The 18,549-nt window shown below is 42.6% G+C and overlaps 1 protein-coding gene across 1 annotated transcript in view; it reads right to left on the reverse strand.

The window, feature by feature from the left end:
• AKAP13 (A-kinase anchoring protein 13) overlaps nt 1–18,549 on the reverse strand; it is a gene marked incomplete at its 5' end in the record, with an annotated part of 158,770 nt that overhangs the window by 11,191 nt on the left and 129,030 nt on the right. Inside the window, 12 exons of the mRNA XM_082488901.1 lie at nt 525–601; nt 2,795–3,043; nt 3,584–3,701; nt 3,805–3,930; nt 4,553–4,803; nt 5,438–5,584; nt 6,318–6,430; nt 7,396–7,531; nt 8,708–8,774; nt 9,684–9,751; nt 12,979–13,150; nt 18,320–18,425. Coding sequence (XP_082345027.1) covers nt 525–601; nt 2,795–3,043; nt 3,584–3,701; nt 3,805–3,930; nt 4,553–4,803; nt 5,438–5,584; nt 6,318–6,430; nt 7,396–7,531; nt 8,708–8,774; nt 9,684–9,751; nt 12,979–13,150; nt 18,320–18,425 — 1,630 coding nt within the window. The remainder of the gene's footprint in view (nt 1–524; nt 602–2,794; nt 3,044–3,583; nt 3,702–3,804; nt 3,931–4,552; nt 4,804–5,437; nt 5,585–6,317; nt 6,431–7,395; nt 7,532–8,707; nt 8,775–9,683; nt 9,752–12,978; nt 13,151–18,319; nt 18,426–18,549) is intronic.

An 18,549-nucleotide genomic window follows, 5' to 3' on the forward strand; every position in this document is an offset into this window, starting at 1 on the left:
TCTTCAGCAGGTCAGTGTGCTTAGCCCTTTTATGAGACCTTCCTTCGAAAGCTAATGTTTTTGGTCTTGTGCATGACAAATATATTCCTCTGACATTTATGTTCAAGCTGTTCTGTTGAATTTACTGCAGTGGCATTTTCCCCCCTGCCCCCCATAACAGCTCACAATGTATTAGGACATTTCTTTCTGCTAAGATTCATTTTTACAATGTTTGCATTATCCCATTGCCCCCTCCCACCCCAATCACGGCTTCAATTTGCACAAACTGAAAAGGACTAAGTGTGTCAAGTGACAGGCAGGTTTTCACGGCCAATTATCAGCTGTGCCAAAGCACTGCAGAAAGGGGAGGTGGGGCATGAAGACATGTTTTCCTAGCAAAAAGAATGGAGTCTGCTCAGCAAACGAAAATGTTATAAACAAGAAAATTAAGTTGTTTAGCAGGCAATGGCTGGCTTCACTGCACAACACCCATCAAGCGTCTCTCACATAGAAAGGGAAGGAAGAGAAAAAGGTTGAAGCCTTACCAGTGAGGCAAAGACATACTTCTGGTCCTTCTCCTGAAGGAACACGAGCATATCGGAGAGGAGAACAGCCTGGACTTCTGCAAAAGAAAAAGCATACGAGTGCAGTATAACCACACAACCCACCCCAAAACAGCTTTCTTTTAATAATACCAGTGTGGGGGAGCGGTTGGGCTGTTTTTGCAAATCCTGGAAGCGGGGTGACTCTCCTGGTTAGCAGGAGGAGCAGGGGCAGCTCCTGGAGATGCCGGGTCAGGTTAGGTCTTAACTGACTTTGCATTACACAGAATATAAGAGCACCTGGGAAACCTGCAGGATTCTCTCTCATCTGTCAGAGCAAGGGTGCTCGTCTCCAGGTATACGCTTTCTAACTGTTAGGACACAGGCATAACAGTGAAAGTTAGAGAGGCTTACTGAATAGAAGCGCTGTTTTCTCAAACAATCAATATTTTTACCCCTCGAGCAAAATATCTGCACAGGAAGTTTTGGGTTTTATGGTTCTCTTGATGAGTGGTTTGCAGAGTGTAAATTACTGTGCAATAACAACATTTGTCAGCTGCAGTTTCTTTCCCAGGAAATACTGACTTCAGGAGCCACCACTAATTCTGCTCACGGACAAACACAACTCTTGCTGACTCCAAGGGGAGCCGACAGAGGCTGTGTGAGATGCCGGACCTGGCTTTCTTTCATGGGAGAAGGAAGCACAACATCAAGCCAACGGAGGATTTTAAATCAGAATACAGCCTTTTCCCAGAGTGCACGTACAGCCTTCCAAGTCTCCTAATGACATATCATAAAGTTGCACAGCAACTACCAAGTATAATGCCCCACCCAGAGCCTTCGGTACAAAGAGTTTTTGTGTAATGTACTTGGGAAATCTTGTGACAGAGAGGAAGCAAACCAAAAAGTTAAATCATCCCGTGGGTAATTCCTTCCATTCTGTTTGGGAAGACAGGATCCGTTCCAGATAAAAGAACCACCAAACTTTAATCAAAGCTGCAATACGAACGCAAAGCTCTGGGGGCTTTGCAAAAATCAGCATTCAACTGCATTCTTCTCTATCGTCTGGGTACTTTGCAAGAGGGGAAATGCTAAAACCCTCTAAGAAAAGTTCTTCTTACACTTCTCTGTGCTCCATTTCAAATCCCACAAAATAGCCTGCATGTATGAACTCCCTGGGCTCAGCAGCTTGTCTGCAGGACCTGCTTTCGCTGGGAGCTTGCACTACAGACGGAGGTATGCTTATGCATTTCTATGACTTAGAAATGCAAATGCAGCCTGTTCTTATCACAAGATTTCACAACAGCAGCATAACTTGCTTCATCCACCATCTAAAGTCAATAGTAATCCTGGGTGCCTGGAAACCATCTGTAAACTTCCTGTTTCCAAACCTCAAAATAAATCATACCCAATATGGAATTTTGTGTTATCACTGCCTCCTTGCACAGCACGGCACCAGGCTAACAGTCCCCATTCGTGCCCAAGTACCGTGGGGTTTAATCAGCTGATGCTGGAGTGAGAGAAGGAAAGCTCAGTCTTCCGCCAAGCCCAGGACACAGCCCTGTCTGCTCTTACTGCTGCCGTGGTCCCAGCGAAGGCTTCCTTGGGAGATTTAGTGTTTAATTCAGTAGAGAACTTCAGTGCTCGGCAGAGCACAGCACTTTAGAAAAACCATTTAAACCTGATAAAAAGCAAAAAGCAACCCCTCCTGAACAGTTTGCGTCAGCAGCTCAAGAGGTTCAAGAGCAACAAATGCCTGGGACACCTCTCTGGAATCCCACTGAAACTGGGATGGGTAACGCTGAGCCTGGGCAGCCCTACTGCAGACCTCAGAGCAAAGGAAAGGCAGTGCTGCTGGTGGGCAGAGCCCTGGGGAAGCTGAGGTTGGGTTTCGGATGCAGCGAGCACGCTTCCTGGAACCGCTGCACATGCGCATCGTGGCACCGAGATCTGACTTACTGCTCTGGGCAGCTGCAGCCCCATCGTGTTCTCCTGGCCCATAGGGTCCCCCGGCAACTCCGCTCCCTGGCTGATGCACCAAGGTGTCACTGCAGCCCAAGCCTTCAGCAGGCGTGCAGTCACCAGGAGGAAAAGCAGCTATTTATCACCCGAGGTATTGGAAATGCTGCGATGAGACGTCAGTGTACAGCACAGGGAAAGCTGCTATCAAAATCTCTCAAAGCAGAAGATTGGAGACAGCAAGCTGAGTACTAATCCTACATCTGGAGAGGGCAAGTTGTATCCTCCCCCGGCAGAAGGCAGGAGAGCCTTACCTTTTAACCGGCCAGCTGCACTTTTTAGTGAAACGGGCCCATCTCGGATGAGCTTCCGATGCCTCAAGTCCTCTCTTGCAAACATCTGGCCACTCTTCATCCTCATGATGGACTTGCTATCTGTCCGGTTGTAAATCTCACCAAGACGCATTTTCTTTTCATAATTGCTGACTTTGCTATTGACTGCAGCAATCACATCTTTAACGAGGTTCAATGACTGAGTCAAGTCTTCATGTTCCGCTTCATTTTCTTTGAACGGAAAGATAAACACTTCGATTTCACTTCATCCTTGTGGATTCTAACTTCCTGATTTTACTTCCTTCCTTCCTCTTCTCCCTCCCAAATTCCCACATTATAACTTTTTAATACTTTCATGAGACAGGCTACATTTTTCCCCCTTAAGGAGAGTTTCACAAAACCTTTCACATATATGATTGAGGTTGGGGACTATCCCAATATCCTTCATGTATGAGACAGCATAGAAGAAATGCACAAATTAACCACATATTTTAGCCATTACCAAAAAAAAAGCAAGCTGAGAGACTCTGGAGTCTAAGCATGTTGCTCCATAATTAGCTACAGGCAGACTTCTAACAACTACATCAAGGCACCTGAATAACTAATCCTAAATGGAGATATGAAACTAAGTTATCTCGTTACAGTGGTATGAGACAATAATGACTGGATTAGTCAGTCTATTCTAAGAAAATCTGCTTCAGCTGAAAAGGATCCAAGAAATTTACAATGGAGGAACAAACGCATCCTTAGAATAGAGGAACTGGTCCCTACCTTTGGTGTACTGCAGTATCCTTTGTAAAAGGACTGGGTACTTTGTGATTCTCTGTGTTACCAACAAGATACATTCCGAAATCCCAAGACGCCTCACCAAGGAGCTGCTCATTTTTTTCTAGGAACAAAGACGAAAATTTCAGTTCTGTAGCAGGATGCTCACCAGAGTGCAGAAAGGACATGTTTTTTCCATCGACCATGCCTGTCCTAGCAGGCCCTACCTTGACAAATGCCTGAAACCGCTTGTCCTTTGAGTACAGATCTTTGAAGTTATTTACTGCCTCATTGTGATGCCCACAGAATTTCCCGTATGTTTTCTTCATTCGCTCGGCATTCTCACCGGAGAACTGCAAGACATGACGCACAGAGGTCCAATTTGCACTGAGATCCTGGTGTGATATCCCAGCAGTGCCTGCCAGTCTCTCAAAAGAACTTGATAAAACCAAATTAGTCCAAAGCATCCTAAACCAGGCAATTAGATCTCTAGAAAGTAAAGAGCTGAGTTTGAGACTTCACTGTGTTTACACAATGCAAAACTTGTGATTCTACCTCACAGGCCTTAAAAGCCAAGAACAAAAAAGACAGACAAAAAGAAGACAGGAGAAAGTGCAGAGAAAGAAAAGTGAAATGGCCCACCCAAAATTAAATAGCAGGTCAGTAACTCAGCCAAGAAACACATTGGGCATATTTTGCTGTAGGCTACTGTCTACCAGGCTATGGTCAAATCGTTCTTTGCCTGTCAGGGAATGCTTCTCTCTCCCACAAAATAAACTAAATTAATTTTCACCATAGGACTTTCTTCTGAAAGAGCAAAAAGTGCTTCAACAAGAAGAGGTGGAGATTTTTATGTGTGTGAAGAGTAAAGGTGCCATCAGTTGTGATTATCTAACAGGCATAAACAGGAGGGAAGGAAGAGTGCCTGGTTTCCAGCTGTGCTCTTTAGAAGCATAAGCATTTTCCAGCGCTTACTTGATTCACTAGGATGTCACCTATCCTCTTGATAACAAAGTTCTTTTCACTTTTGTCTGCCAACGACTCCTTCTTCCTTTCCAAAATCCGCTGGAAGAAGTGACTGTGGATGTGCAGCAAGTTTTCCAGGCAGGGAAAGATCTTGTCCACAACTTGTTGATCATACTGCAGTTCCTTTAACATCCCTGCGCTGTAGACATCGTTCATGATCTTCAGGGTGCGGACATGATGCATTTCTGTCTGCATTAGCTCTGTACAGGATGAGGACAAGGTCAAAACCAAGGTCACTGTAGAGTACATGGGTGTGCAGTACAAGGAAAACCTGCCATTCGAAAGGTCTTCCATAACTGGGCTTCTCTAAGTGGCCTCAGAAAATTTCACGTCAGGTATTGAAACATCAATCAATAGTTTCACCTGTGGGAGAAATGGGGGGGGGGGAGGGGGGGGGCAGAGAAGTCCCGCAGTGAAGAGCTTGGGACATTGCTGTTGAGGTCTGAACCTTCAGCACTGTTATCTGCTCCTTCCTAACACCTCAACACCTGCCAGCCTCAACACTGTGTGTGCTTTTGCCATACAGGATGCCTCTTGCATCCGGCAGAAGTCTTCCTAGCTAGCTGCTCTAACAGAGTTTAAATGTCATCAGCAGACGAATGAGGAAAGGCAATTTTGGGGTTTTTTTTGACAGCTGTTGGATACGTGAAATGCAAAAAGAAAGCTTTCACAGAATCCATTAAGTTTCTAAGAAGTTTAAGAATGAAACTTTGGCTTCTGAGGAAACCAAATCAATGTTCTTATTCGCTGACTTAAAGCTTCCCAAATCCATGCGTGTGAGTATATCAAGAAGTTATCCACAATAAGTGAAAAATTAAGATGCAGGTATCTCACCATAAATGACATCTTGCCGTTTGACAACGTCTTTGTTTTGCTGCTGTAGGAACTTGCTGTCCACTACTTGGCTCCAGGACTCTGCCTCTAGCTGCTTGGAATCTAACTCCAGGTCTCCCATCAGCTGTCCTTCATTCATGTCTGCACCTTCACAAAGCAATGTAAGTGCCATTATGTGGATAAATCGTCTCATTTGAGATTCCTGTCTATTCATTTAAGTTTAAGCTTCCTCTGTCATACCACAGACATCACACATTCTCCTTTACTGACATGAAAATGATAATATGGGATTATACCATGTAAAGGACCACGTTATAAAAAGCACTTCTACAGGATATTTGCTAGTGGCACAAAACTAGTTCACTATTTTCACATAGACCAAATTCTAGCTCAGATAAAAGATAATGGATTCTTTATCTGAAATGCAACAACTCCGCATATAAATAAAAAACCACAACACCCAATTTGTCTTCCTTCATTTACATCACTGAGTCAAGGGAACTTAGACCTGTATCCTAAAAAAGCACCATGTATAAAAAATATTTAAACTTAAGAAATTAATTTAACTGACTTTACTTTCAAACTCACAAAACTAAACAGTACGTTTCCTCCTTCCCCACTCTGGGAAAAATAGAAAACGCAAGACATCAGCATGAAAAAGGTAACAGAGTGCAAAATCTGTGGCTGTATGAACGGGCCAGAGGTGGAGAATAAAAGAGGAAATGTTTGTCCCTGAGCTAAATTCCAAGTAACTCAACTGTAACTGAAACCTTCTAATTGTTTTCCCACAATTCAACAAGCTAAAGAAATTACTATGTGGGGCTTTGTTTTAGTTTATCATACTAATATTCTAAGATTAAAGTAAACGGGGATCTCTTACCTTCATCAACCAGTGACTCCATGGATTCATTCACCCGGCTGATTTTATGTAAGGAGTCTGTTGACTGTGACAGGAATTTCCAAGTGTGTATTAAACTGTCATCGTTCCCAACTCTGCAGAAAAACAGATCACACAATATCATTTATGGCATAAAACCCCAGCCAAATGTACTTTCAAATACACAGAAGAAATGCATTTTAAATATGAACTGGAAACCAAAGCAAGCATCGCACGGTTATGTACAGAAATGTACTTTTATTAGTTGGTTTCTAACAACTACACACTGGGGCTCAACAAGCTGTAAGATCTACGGTTCTGAGTGACAGTGCTTCTTCTATAAAGAATCACACCCGAGGTTTTACGGTTTAGATAACTCCTTTTCATTATTTTCCCTTTTACAGCCACTTTCCATCCTCATTGTCCTTGGTGCAAGCAGAGCAAAAATGCAACAGAAAAGGCTATCCAAGAGTCTTTATTGCTAGCTCTGAGAAAGATGAGAAAAAGGGACTGAAATAAATTTCACCATGAATAGCCAGAGCATACAAACTGTCCAGAACATGTCAGTCCGTGCTATCGCCCTGTGTGTAGAACTGCTCAATACGCAGGTAGTGTAGGAACCATAAATTAGATTTTCTTCTATGATTTTTTGTAATTAATTATGTACAATGCTAAAACACCGTTGAAGACTGCGGGTTTGTGCCTCCCCCCTACTGTTACGGACACAAAAGTTAATACTATACCCGAGCTGCAAATGCGTGCTTGCCCAGTACCCAGCCCAAGGCACAGGAATTTCCTCCTGGAGCCCAAAGCATCTCTGTGAAGTGGCCTTGAACATAACCAGGCCAACTCGGATGCCTCTGAGCTCATGCCATGGCTAAACTAACCCAGACAATCTGATTGTGCAGAAGACAACTGATGGTATCATGTATAATATGGGTATTTCTGGTTTTGTGATCCTCTTTCGTACCTTTAACACAAATCATAGTGCGCAAATTTCTTTTAAATGAGATTTGAATTTCTTTATGCTCGCAGCGTCAGGCAATACGCACATACTCACGCGTGCCGGGAGAAGCCTTACCCTGCTATGTTCTGTATTGAGACACTTTTTGAAAGTGCTGTGGTCTGTTGTGATCTCCTGTTATTGAATATTGAGGTTACGGTGTTTTCGTCAGGAGCAAGTATCGCAGAGCGAGGGCGCTCCTTCGGCTGTGAGCCTGGAAGGGAAGCGTCAGAGGAAAGTCAGCTCATGCAACTGCGCTGTTAAGTGCAACGGTGATGACTTAAAGAAACCGGGCTCTAAAATTCACTTCCTTTCCTTTCCTTTCTAGAATTGTCACCAGGCAATCTCAGCCGTTAGAAACAGCCATACGAAGGAGACAACTTCGACCCCGGTGCAGAACTGACTGCATTGCACTGCACTTATAAGATCTAGGTGGGATCTGGAAGTCCAGAAGCATACACCTGGGAAACTGAATTTAATTTTATGTGATAAATAATCACATGTAGCAATCTACTACGTTGCTTTTTAATTTCCCTGGGCCTATAATTATATACATCTTCGTGCTTCTGGTCAAACTTTTTGAGATAGGTTTCTCTATCGGTACGTATCATAGAGAAATGCTAATCCTTATCTCATTATACTATCACACACCTTTAACTAATCTTTTCGTGTTAATTCCAGATTTTGCCTTCTTTAGGCACATTTCTGCTTTCTGGAGGAGCAGTACCTCTGCATTTCACGATATGTACCACTGTGAGTATATCTGTATCATAACTCTGTGGTTTCATACAGCGATCTCCAAGCTACCACTAAATAAGCTTATCAAATCATGGCACTACAAAACCCATGTGGGCTATTTCACTCCTATTCTTTGCCCTCGGTCACACTGAGTAGCTCGGCAGCGCAGCGTATATCTCAGCGCAGCCAGCAACAGTTTGTCAATATTGCTCCTATTCAAAATTAAACTTTTTGGGTTTATTACCTCAAAGCATAAGACTATTTAATTAAAAAAAAAAAATCTGTTAATATAACAGTCATAGTTGGGATTCTTTCCCATGTCAGACACACGTGAACATAGGTTGCATCTTCCAGATTTTGTGGACCCATCTGCTACAGCAGTCTCAGCAAGCTACAGCTGTCAATAGTTATTCTAAGTCCGAAATGACTTTCTATTTGCGTAGTTACATGGACACTGCAGAAGTGGATGAATTCTGTGTAACTTCAGCACAACTTCTGAAATCCCACACACTGCTTATCATGCACAGAAGATGCCCTCATCCCTGCTTTGACAAATGCTTATCTTTCATAATAGCGAATATTAGTTGTCAGAACAGTTAAGAACAGCAGATACAGACTATCACCAAAGCAGAGGGGAAGGAAGTTTTCTTACTTTTGTTTCTCATGGTTACTGTGGGTAACGAAGAGGTATCATGTGCCTGCAGCATCCCTCTCTGTGGCTGAAAGAAAAATGAAATTCACTGTAATTTCTTCCTCCCTTATCCCATCAGGCTATGCCACATAACTAAAATAAAAAAGCTATTTTTTTTCTGAATCCTCTCAGAACAGATCAGTTCTTGGCTGTATGTGTATTTTATATATATATATATTTACATATATTTATAATATATGGGGTTATATATATAATACACACATATATACATATATATATGCGCACACACACGCACCCCCCCCCCCCTTCAGTTGCCATCAATGAAACGGGCAGAATAATGGACAGAGAAATGTTCAGCAAAAAGGAAAATGAGAAGAAAAAGTGCTGACAATTCTGAAGATAACTGAAAATCGTAATTTTATAAATATTAACTAGCTTGGAGAACCATAATGTAGAAGAGGTTCCTCACAACTGGGGCAAGCATGAATTCTGCGCGTTCCTCATATAAACAACATACATAGTTAATAGTTTTCATTATGCATTATATACAGGTGATGCTGCATTACAAGATGCAGCATTTGAGAATTAAGAGATATGGCATTTATGGGTGTTGGACACTCCTGACTTTTGCCAGTGAAGTGGTTAGTTTGTTTTTTTTTTTAATCAAAGCACAGGACAGACCATCTCACCATAAGGTCCCTGTGCACTGCAGGGAACAAGGCAGGGAATTTGTTGCCAACAAACCCTGTGGCGCTGACCCGAAGCATTCAGAGTCCCAGGAACAACTACTGTATTAACATGTGTTTCTGGGGAATTTCACGAGAGCACAGAGAAATATCCACTATAGCACAGGGGCTGGAAAATTTGGGACATACGGTAGATGTTATATAACGACACGCTAAATTGCATTATATATCTGCATGCTAAATTGGTTAAACTTTTTTGTTTATTCGGTAGAGTAGATGAAATCTCTTACCTTCATTTTGACCTTCGCACAGGAAGCAAAACTCTCCTTACAGCCTTTGTGAACAATTGCATTGCAGTCTGTCAAAAGTAAAAAAACCCAACTAATTAAACAAAAAAAACCCAGAAAACAGTTTGCGCCATTTGTAATCTGAACTGTTATCTTGCACAACTGAGAACTACAACTTTCAGGCCTCGTTGTGGTTTACACGAGTAGCTACAGATACTGAGAGACCGGCTGCTTTCCTGGATAATTAGCCCTTTGTTTTTTAACAAGATTTCCTCATGGAATTTAACAGGAAATTCTGTTTAAAAATCAATGCAAGGTTGAATTGCCAGGGTCCCAATGGGTCTTAAATTAAAAAAAAAAAAAAAAAAAAAGAAAGAAAAAAGATGGAGTTATTCCTCTGAAAGAAAAGTAAGGTGGAAAGCAGAAGCAGGTGACAGAAAGCAAAATCAATTGTAGGGCCAATATTTTCTCTGAAAACACAAATACCGTCCTTATCAAGATAAGGATTATGGGATCCAAAAGATGAGAAAAGGACAGGAAAATTCATTTCCATAAACTCAGACATATCATAGCCAAGCTCTGCAGTACGGGAAGGAAGTGCTACTGTACTACAGGATTATCAGAAAAAGTAACAGGAGCATCTGTCAGGTGCCTGCGTGGTTGGGACTTTCTGCTGAAAACTAGACCAAAGCTGCTGGTTTGGTCCCAAACCACATCATTCACCAATGCTAAGAGCATCATGCTTTAACACCACTCTTTGCTGCATGTATGCCAGAGCAAAAGCTGCCTATGTTTTTTTGGAATACCCTGTGTCTGCCCATGATCTCGGCCAGCAGATTTCTGGGAATCAAAGTTTTCAAAGATGATTAAAACTGTTTGTTTTCATAATAATTGATAATTGGGTTTGGAGTATTAACTGTTCTGACAGATGAAAGATCACAACTCAAATGCTTTTATTCTTATGCTGAGATTCAGGAGCTTAGAGAAAACCTGTTATTTCCACTCATTCATGAAAACACATACTAACACAGATCATGAATTATATTTTAAGTGTACATTAAACTGCACACGTACAGTTCTGAATTATTTCTAGAAGAAATATGAAAGGAAAAAATTCCACTCCCAGAGTGACAAAATTTGGTGACATTTCTAAAATTTCTTACGTTTGGGCCTACTTAATAAAAGCCAGTAATTCTTCCGATATTTTGAGAGGTAAGGGTAAGGCCATAGGGCGTTGCTATTCTGTTGATGTCCCACAATTTCCTGCGCAAGACAGACAGAAGAAAGAAACCTGCATATTCTTGCAAAAACCCACAAGCAGTATCGTTTTTCAGATCAAACAAGGAAGAGGGACAGAATCTGCTGCTGGTGCATGCAAAGAGGCAGCAAGACAATTCAGAACCATTGCATTCACACTCGAGCCTTGAAAGCCTGGGGGCCACTCTTTAGTATGTACCATTTAGCAACAGAGCATTTTGATTTTTTAGATCGAAAATCTGATTTCAGGGACTTTATTCCTCCATTTCAACTCTTCAGCAGGCAGGCAGTCCCTCCAACTCCTCTGTATGACTAATATTAATAATTAAAATCCAAAAAAGCTTATTTTCTGCATCAGCGATCATAAAAAATACAAAAGACCACACAGAGAGCTATTAAAAATTAGGTTTTTTAGCTTGCCCATTTTAGAGCATGCTAAACTTTTCAGCATTGACTAGCCGTTTCAGGAAGCTGGGGGCATCACTGAAAAGTTCAGTCGTTGATTTAAAATGATGCAAAGCTTCAAATGGCATTAAGAAAAAGTCATCTATAGGCAAGACAGAGCAGTGATGGCAGCAGTAAAAGCACTGCCACTTCTGTAGGAAAAAAGTAGCTTACAACAGCACAGGAACTACAGAGCCTCTGCTGCTGGTTATCAGTCTTTTCTATGGTATTTGATAGCTAATTTAAGATGCGATGGGAGAAAGAACCACTCGCAGATGTGAGCGTACAACCTGGGCCCTGACCGAACTTTCCTTGTGGCATTCATTTTCGGGCCAATGCAGAAAACTTACAACAATCTTCTGTTGCACCTTGAAAAATAAGGAAAGAACATCTATGCTAAAACATATGACGTTGTTGGATTACTTTAATTCATTAGGATACAGAGAGTTAAATTGGGATATATTTGATTTTCTAAGTAGCTTCAGAAGCCGTTAAGAAAGCGGAGTGGGAAAAGGAAGAGGATGAATTTGAGAGCTTATAATTGTTAATGTTTTCCATTTCCCATCAGGCTGACACAGAGTGTGTCTCATGCAGACAACATTGCTGAAACCTCTTCTCTTCCAGGAAACTCAAAACTGCCATTCGGGATTCAGCTGGCTGCTCCTTCTCCTGCTCAGTGGAGATGCTTCGTACACCGCTCAGCTACCAGAAAGAACAGCCAGAGACAGAGCCTCCTGCTCCAGCCTGGGAGCAATTATCGTACACACTTCAACTCATCTCTAGGCTAGTGGAGTAAAAAATATTACTAACAGTGAGGAACGGAGAGCCCTGAGCTGCAGTGGGAAAAAGGCATTTTTGTCTGCATATTCTATAGCTTTGGGTTGCTGCATAAACCAGCCACCATTCTGGTCTCAACCACACAAACGCTGCTGACCTTATCGAGCTACAGGCATGAGAAACCGCCCGATAAGAAAAGAGAACAAAATCACCAATCTCGCAGAAACCCTCCGCTGTGGTTCCCATACTGCCTGCACCGTAACGCACGTACTTCACATGCACACAGGTAGTTGCCATTTGACCCGTGATACAATTTCACGAAGAGGGTTAGTATTTCCTTTTTGTACCACGCTGTTCTCCCCGAGGGCTCACCGAAGCAGTGTTTCAGAGAACTAAAGCAATACCCTAAAGATGGGCGGGACATTTTTTTCCCCGCTGGAACTAAAGGCCATGGTCCAAGCCAGCTTTCCCTGTCCTCCATCCATCCCAACAAAGCACCTCAGCCCCAAGCCATAACATACAGCTGAAATAACCAAAGTCCTCCAGCTGACTGATACATCCGAATAAGCAGGGGCAGAAAAGCCCGCGGGATGCTGAGGTGTCCGAGCACAGGCTAGGAAGGAGGTTGCAGGACACCTCCTTGCAGCCACGACTCATTTCAGTCCAGCTTCCATAAGGCAACATGCTGCTCCAAGGATCACTAATCTCCAAAGTCTCCCTCCCACCCTTAAGCAAGAGGAAAATAAAGTGTAAAGTTCGCATTTCCCATGTCAGATTTAATGAAAAACGAAAGGAAGGGAGGGAAAACTCCCCGACTTACTTGCACAGTAGTACGAATCCTTATTGAAAGGTTTCATACAGTGGTAACAGGTTGCCTGGGCTACAACGGAGGTTGCAGTGAAGAGATGTCCGTTTAACAGCTTCTTATCTTTTTCCTTCTCCTTGGAATCTTTGTCCTTCTCTTTAGTCTTCTCTTTATCTTTCTCTTTTTCCTGCCGAGAGAAAACGAGCAAACGCCTTGTTAGTTTGCAGAGCTCTATTCTTTAGTTACAAATTCTTCAGTGTTTGCCTTTGGCACTATGACGATATCGATCGGTGCACACCTTAACAATAGCCACGTATCTGCACAGCTCTGTTAAAAAAGTCAGCTCACAGCCCCCGTGCATGTGGATCAACACACTACCGACTCGCAGAGCCCGGGTATCTCACCAGCGGAGATGAAACCGAGTCCGTTCTGAAGGCAGCTATTTTCTTCCACCTTTGTTGTACATTTGCTTGGTTTAATGACTTACCTCTTCTTCTGGGCTCTCATCAACCTCTCCGGCACTTTCAATGAATTGTGTTAAATGCAAACACCACGTGTAATGCGTATCAAACTTTCAACACAGTTAATTTCTAAGGCCAACCCATAAGACCCGTGCTGTGCGACTGCATTTTTAATGGAGAACACAAGCTCAAGCTCTTCCTCGGTGCCTGTACAGCATCACTGCCAGAATATTTCCACCTCCGTTTTCCTTCTGACTAGCAGTTTCACACAACTCCAAGTAACTATGTGAAGCTTGTTGGGGAAATGATTCTTTCAAAAACTCTCAAAATATGGCATCACAGAAAGGCTGAGGAACAACAGCAACGCTGCAAAAGATTATCTTGTCTTCTGGAAGCCGCAGTTCAACCTCTGGGCTACTCACCTTGGAAAGATGGCAAGCACAGCCAGCTTCTCCAACTTTTAACAGAGTTTTTGCTTACCTTTCTATCGCTACCTGAGATAGAAAATGCTAAATACTAAAAATTTGAAACGTTTTTCCCTGCAGCCTTTCATGGATTTGGAATTCTCCCAAACAATTTTTAAAGGGAACTCCACAGAAAAACTCCAAACTTGAATTACAGTGACTGCTTGTCTTTCTACATACTGCCCTATGAAATGTTTACCATACAATTCAGCTCCAGATCTTTAACTGTTACTGCAGATTTCATGGCATCTGAAAGAGAAGCTTAACCAGAAATTGGTAAAGGCTTCTGTAAGCTTATCTTTGCATTTTGTTATGTATATGCCATATACCCTTCGCTAAATATTGTCACAGTCTAAATATCAGAGAGCTGCAGAGCAGCCCACGTGAGCAACCGCCATGAAGCGGTTAAAAGAGGCACTGAACTCTGCAGTCACCGTGGGGGGGGGAACTTTTGAGCCTTTGATGACACACTCAAATAATTAGTAACTCAGCCTCAGGTCTCCCCTCTCCCAGCACACCGCAGGCAAAACGCCAGTGTTGGAGTCTCTCCCTGCAAAGCCTCATAAAGAGAAAGTCTATTTACTGGCCCCAAACGCTATTTTATTCTGCAAATAAGCAAACCCAGGAGCATTACAGTATGGAATAATCCTGTCTGAAGCAGAAAACACGCCAGGAAGAGTCTGCTTTGTGGCACATCTCTGCCTCCTTTAAGCCATCAGCTCGGATCACCACCCCACGTAAACCTCCGCAGCCCCGTTTTCCATCCACTGACCTGCCCACCTTTAACCATGCCCAGCCTGGCAGGATTCAAGAACTAAAACTCTGCAGTTTAGTCCTTGGCTGATGGGACCAAGCTGACGCCTGGAGTTTTGCTCCATTGCCAAAACTTGTGAAGCTCCGGGAGAAAAGATCACCCTATGCTCAAGGCAGATCTTGTGACTCTCATGCTTAAGACGCTGAAAGGAGATTCACCATCTCATACTTTAAATGTACCTGGTGTTTACTGCAAATCCCAGTAACTCTGGAGTCTGGAATAATACCCTGTCTTCATAAAAACACTGTAAAAAACATTTTAATTAAAGCTGAACGACCCCGGGAAAAACAGGAAACGGGTGCACCATCGTCAAGGAGGAAACAGCAAACTTCACACACGGGATGCAGCCATACCACTGAAGTACAAGGTCTCAAAACGAGACCTTATTTATTTATTTTTTTTTCTGCAACAGGGTTTTTTTTTTTATGAAGGGACTGTAGGAACAAACCCATCTTCCTGCGCTATCGGAGCTGCCAGCGTGACTTGAAGCACAGCTTCATGGCTGAACCTGTGCCGACGTGCGCTAATAGACACGAGGGGTACCGCAACTCTGTCACACGGCCCGAAATAACAGACCGTGCGCTGCAGCAGTGCATCCCGCTCCAAAATTAACTACAGAGCTCTTACCTCCCAATGCTTAAGTCCTACTAGCTTCACTGTTATCTGAGGTACTTCGGCAAATCTATTCCATTTTATCGACATCCTTCCCCCGGGGGCAGGAGAGCTGCTCCCCACCAGCATTAGCCCATTGCGATGGCCAAGAGCTGCCGGCACGGGCGTCCGGGGAGGATGGCAGTCAGAGAGGAGTTGAGCAAAAGAGGGAGGGCGGGACGATTGCTGCTAACTTCCTTGAAGATGATTTTAGCTACTTTGCTACTGCTTTCATCTTGCCCTACCCTAACTTCCACGGCTAAAAAAAAAAAAAAAATTAAAAAAAAAAATACAGGCAGGAAAGGATTGGATTAATATTTTAGAAGTCACAAGTCAATATAAGACCACCCATTTAAAAGGCAGAAGGTGGTAAATCAAACCCTCTGTGATGTTTGGGACACAGAAAAATTGAATTTTGACATACCTCAGTGTTGCTATGCAGTACTTCAGTACACCAAGCGCTGCAGAAGATTTCCCAGACAGAAAGGTTTCCTGTGTTTGCGCTCCTCCTGCTCTACAGGTCACAAATACTGCCTGTCTCCTAGTCCTTTCAAACACTTACAACTCTTACTATATATACTGAAACGCTGTGGGTGGTATAGCACTGCCTAATAACTGCGCAAGTCAAGGAAAAGGAGAAATTGCTCATGCTAATTTTTTTGTTGTCATTTCCCAGAAACCCTCTACCCAAATAAAGAATTGAGGTGGATTTTTTTTTTTTTCTAATTTGACAGAGACATAGCATGTTTTAGACTTCATAAACGTGAATCAGCGCAAGCTACCGATTTCAAGAGACTCGCTGACTAATCCCTGAATAGCACAAACTATACGCCAGACATGGGTAAATTCACAAACTTCTATCAGTATCCCCTTACAGTTAATACTCCAAACACCCTTTTATTTTTAGGGTTTTTTTACACAACCATTTACACCATTTTCAAAAGAGCCATTGCCATTAGTAGGCTCAGATGTGCTTTATTTTACGGTTCATCTTAGAAAACGGTTCATTTCTGAAGGTTTGGAGAAAAGTAAAACCTAGTTGGAAAGAAGTTGAAGCCTCTCACCCTCCTAACAGCCCAGACAGCAGCAGAAACCAACCCTTCCTGTCCAACTTCCTCTTTCAAGGTTTGTTGTTTTTCTTTTTAACTCTTGCAGGTTTTCATCAGCCATAATGCTTCTAAGAAATCAGTGTTCCCAAGATTTTTTCGGTAAAATTATTTAAGTGTACAGCTGAAGCTTTAAAAATGTACGTAATGCAAACATTCCACTGCTAGCAGAGAAGAAATTGTCATTTGAATGGTATTGTGGCCTTTTAGTTAGTAAAAATATCAGAACTGACATGAGCTGCAGTTTTTGTAATGTGTATTATTGTTGGGAATTTGGAGCAATTCTTTATCCACAGTTTCAGACACAATCATGAAATTAGTGAAATCAGACTGCACCTAATTAACAAAGGCAGAGCAAATATCTCAAAGCACTTCTGTTGTATTTTCTTACCTGTCCCAACCAGATCTCTTACACATACATATCTCTCTCCAGTTCTTGCTTTAGAGATTACACACCCGAAGTGCAAGAACCAGTTAACAAATTTCCAGTCTCGTTCACAGGCTGTGCAACACGCTCCACAATTTCTCGCTAGCGGTTTGCGCAGAGGTTTCTATGTAAACAGATTATTTTTTTATTTTTACATTATACTTTGCGGCAGGGAAGAGCATTGTCTTAAAGCCGCTCAGCAGCAGCTCTGAGCTGCTGGTACCCGCAGCTTGTGTCTTTAAAGGCAGCTCCACAAAGAGGAACTGTGCATTAGGATGACTGATCTCGCTACAGCTGGTACCTCATTGCAAAGGTGATGCAATCCCCCAAAAACGCGTATCAAAATGTGCGTTGGACTACGAGAGCACACAAACCCGGTGTTAGAGGAACAGGCTGAAACTTCAAGTGCTTATGTTGGGAAAGGCTAAAATCAAGTTTTCTTGTGCAGATGAAACGTGACCCCTCCCCATTCATGTACGCTTCACCCCAGCCTTATCCTGCGATAGGCACAAAGCTCATTATGCCTCGTTTTGTTTCCTGTTTGCTACTCAGACACTCATCAGAATACATAATTATGTGTCTCAGGGGCCTTCCAATAGTATTAACCAACATATTAGCCGCACATCACCTAACTATGTAACACACATTGCTCATGTGAGGCACGGCGCTTCTGTCAGACATCAGAAACTGAGATGACATTCAAGTAAAAAATCCAACCAAGGCCAAAAAACCCCCAAACGTATATTAATCTTCAGGGGACAATCTAAGGCAACAACGGCCTGTTTGTGTGAAGTATTTAGCATTAATGTAATTATTTCTGTAACCAATGCCGTTACCAGGAAATTCAGCTGTGCTGAGCAGTGCTTAACCTCCAGCAAATTGAATCCCAGGGTTTCAAGGACGGAAGAAAGGGGCAAATATAAATATTGGCCATCACTAAAGGTCACAGTTTGAGCAACTTCTCCAGCGGTGCACGGGAACTTTGTGGCACAGGTAAAAATAAAAGGGAAACACAATACAGCCTTCAGCAGCGAGTCCCCTCCTACAGCTCCTGCCCTCATTTTATTAAACACCTCTCAGGTTCTATAAAAATTAGATCCATCAATCACTGCGAAGCCATAACTCATGCTGGAGTGCAATCTATTCTCTATAATAAATGAAGCTTCATTCTGTGGGGAAAACAGGCAAAAAACATTGCACAGAAAAACTCGCGTCAGATGCATTTCAATTTTGGGGTGCTAAAATTTCCCATGTAGCTGTTCCCTATTACCCCCCAGGCAATCCTCCCCTCGCAAAAGGAAGAAAGGAGGAATAAAGAAAAGAAAGTCAGGCAAAGACATAAATACCACCATAAGGAAACACACTGAAACACAGAATTCATCTCTGCTACCTATGGGAATTTCACAGCTGTATAAATCACAAGAAGCACTTACTTTGCTCTTCTTGCTGCTGGACATTTTATTCCTGAGGTAGCTGAAGGTGCGACTGACTTTTGTTACACTTTTACCAGGGAGGACACTGCTGCTCTCTTCAGATATGCTAAAATGAAAAAAGAAAGAGGTTGCTTTTTCTTCCCCTCCTCTCCCCCCACCCCAGCACCTATTAAACAGATTCTTTTTTAAAGTACAAATGCATTTATTAACCAATAGAGACATGGGTTGCT

This window comes from Vanellus vanellus, assembly GCF_965231255.1.
Source record: "Vanellus vanellus genome assembly, chromosome: 11".
Lineage (NCBI taxonomy): Eukaryota > Metazoa > Chordata > Aves > Charadriiformes > Charadriidae > Vanellus > Vanellus vanellus.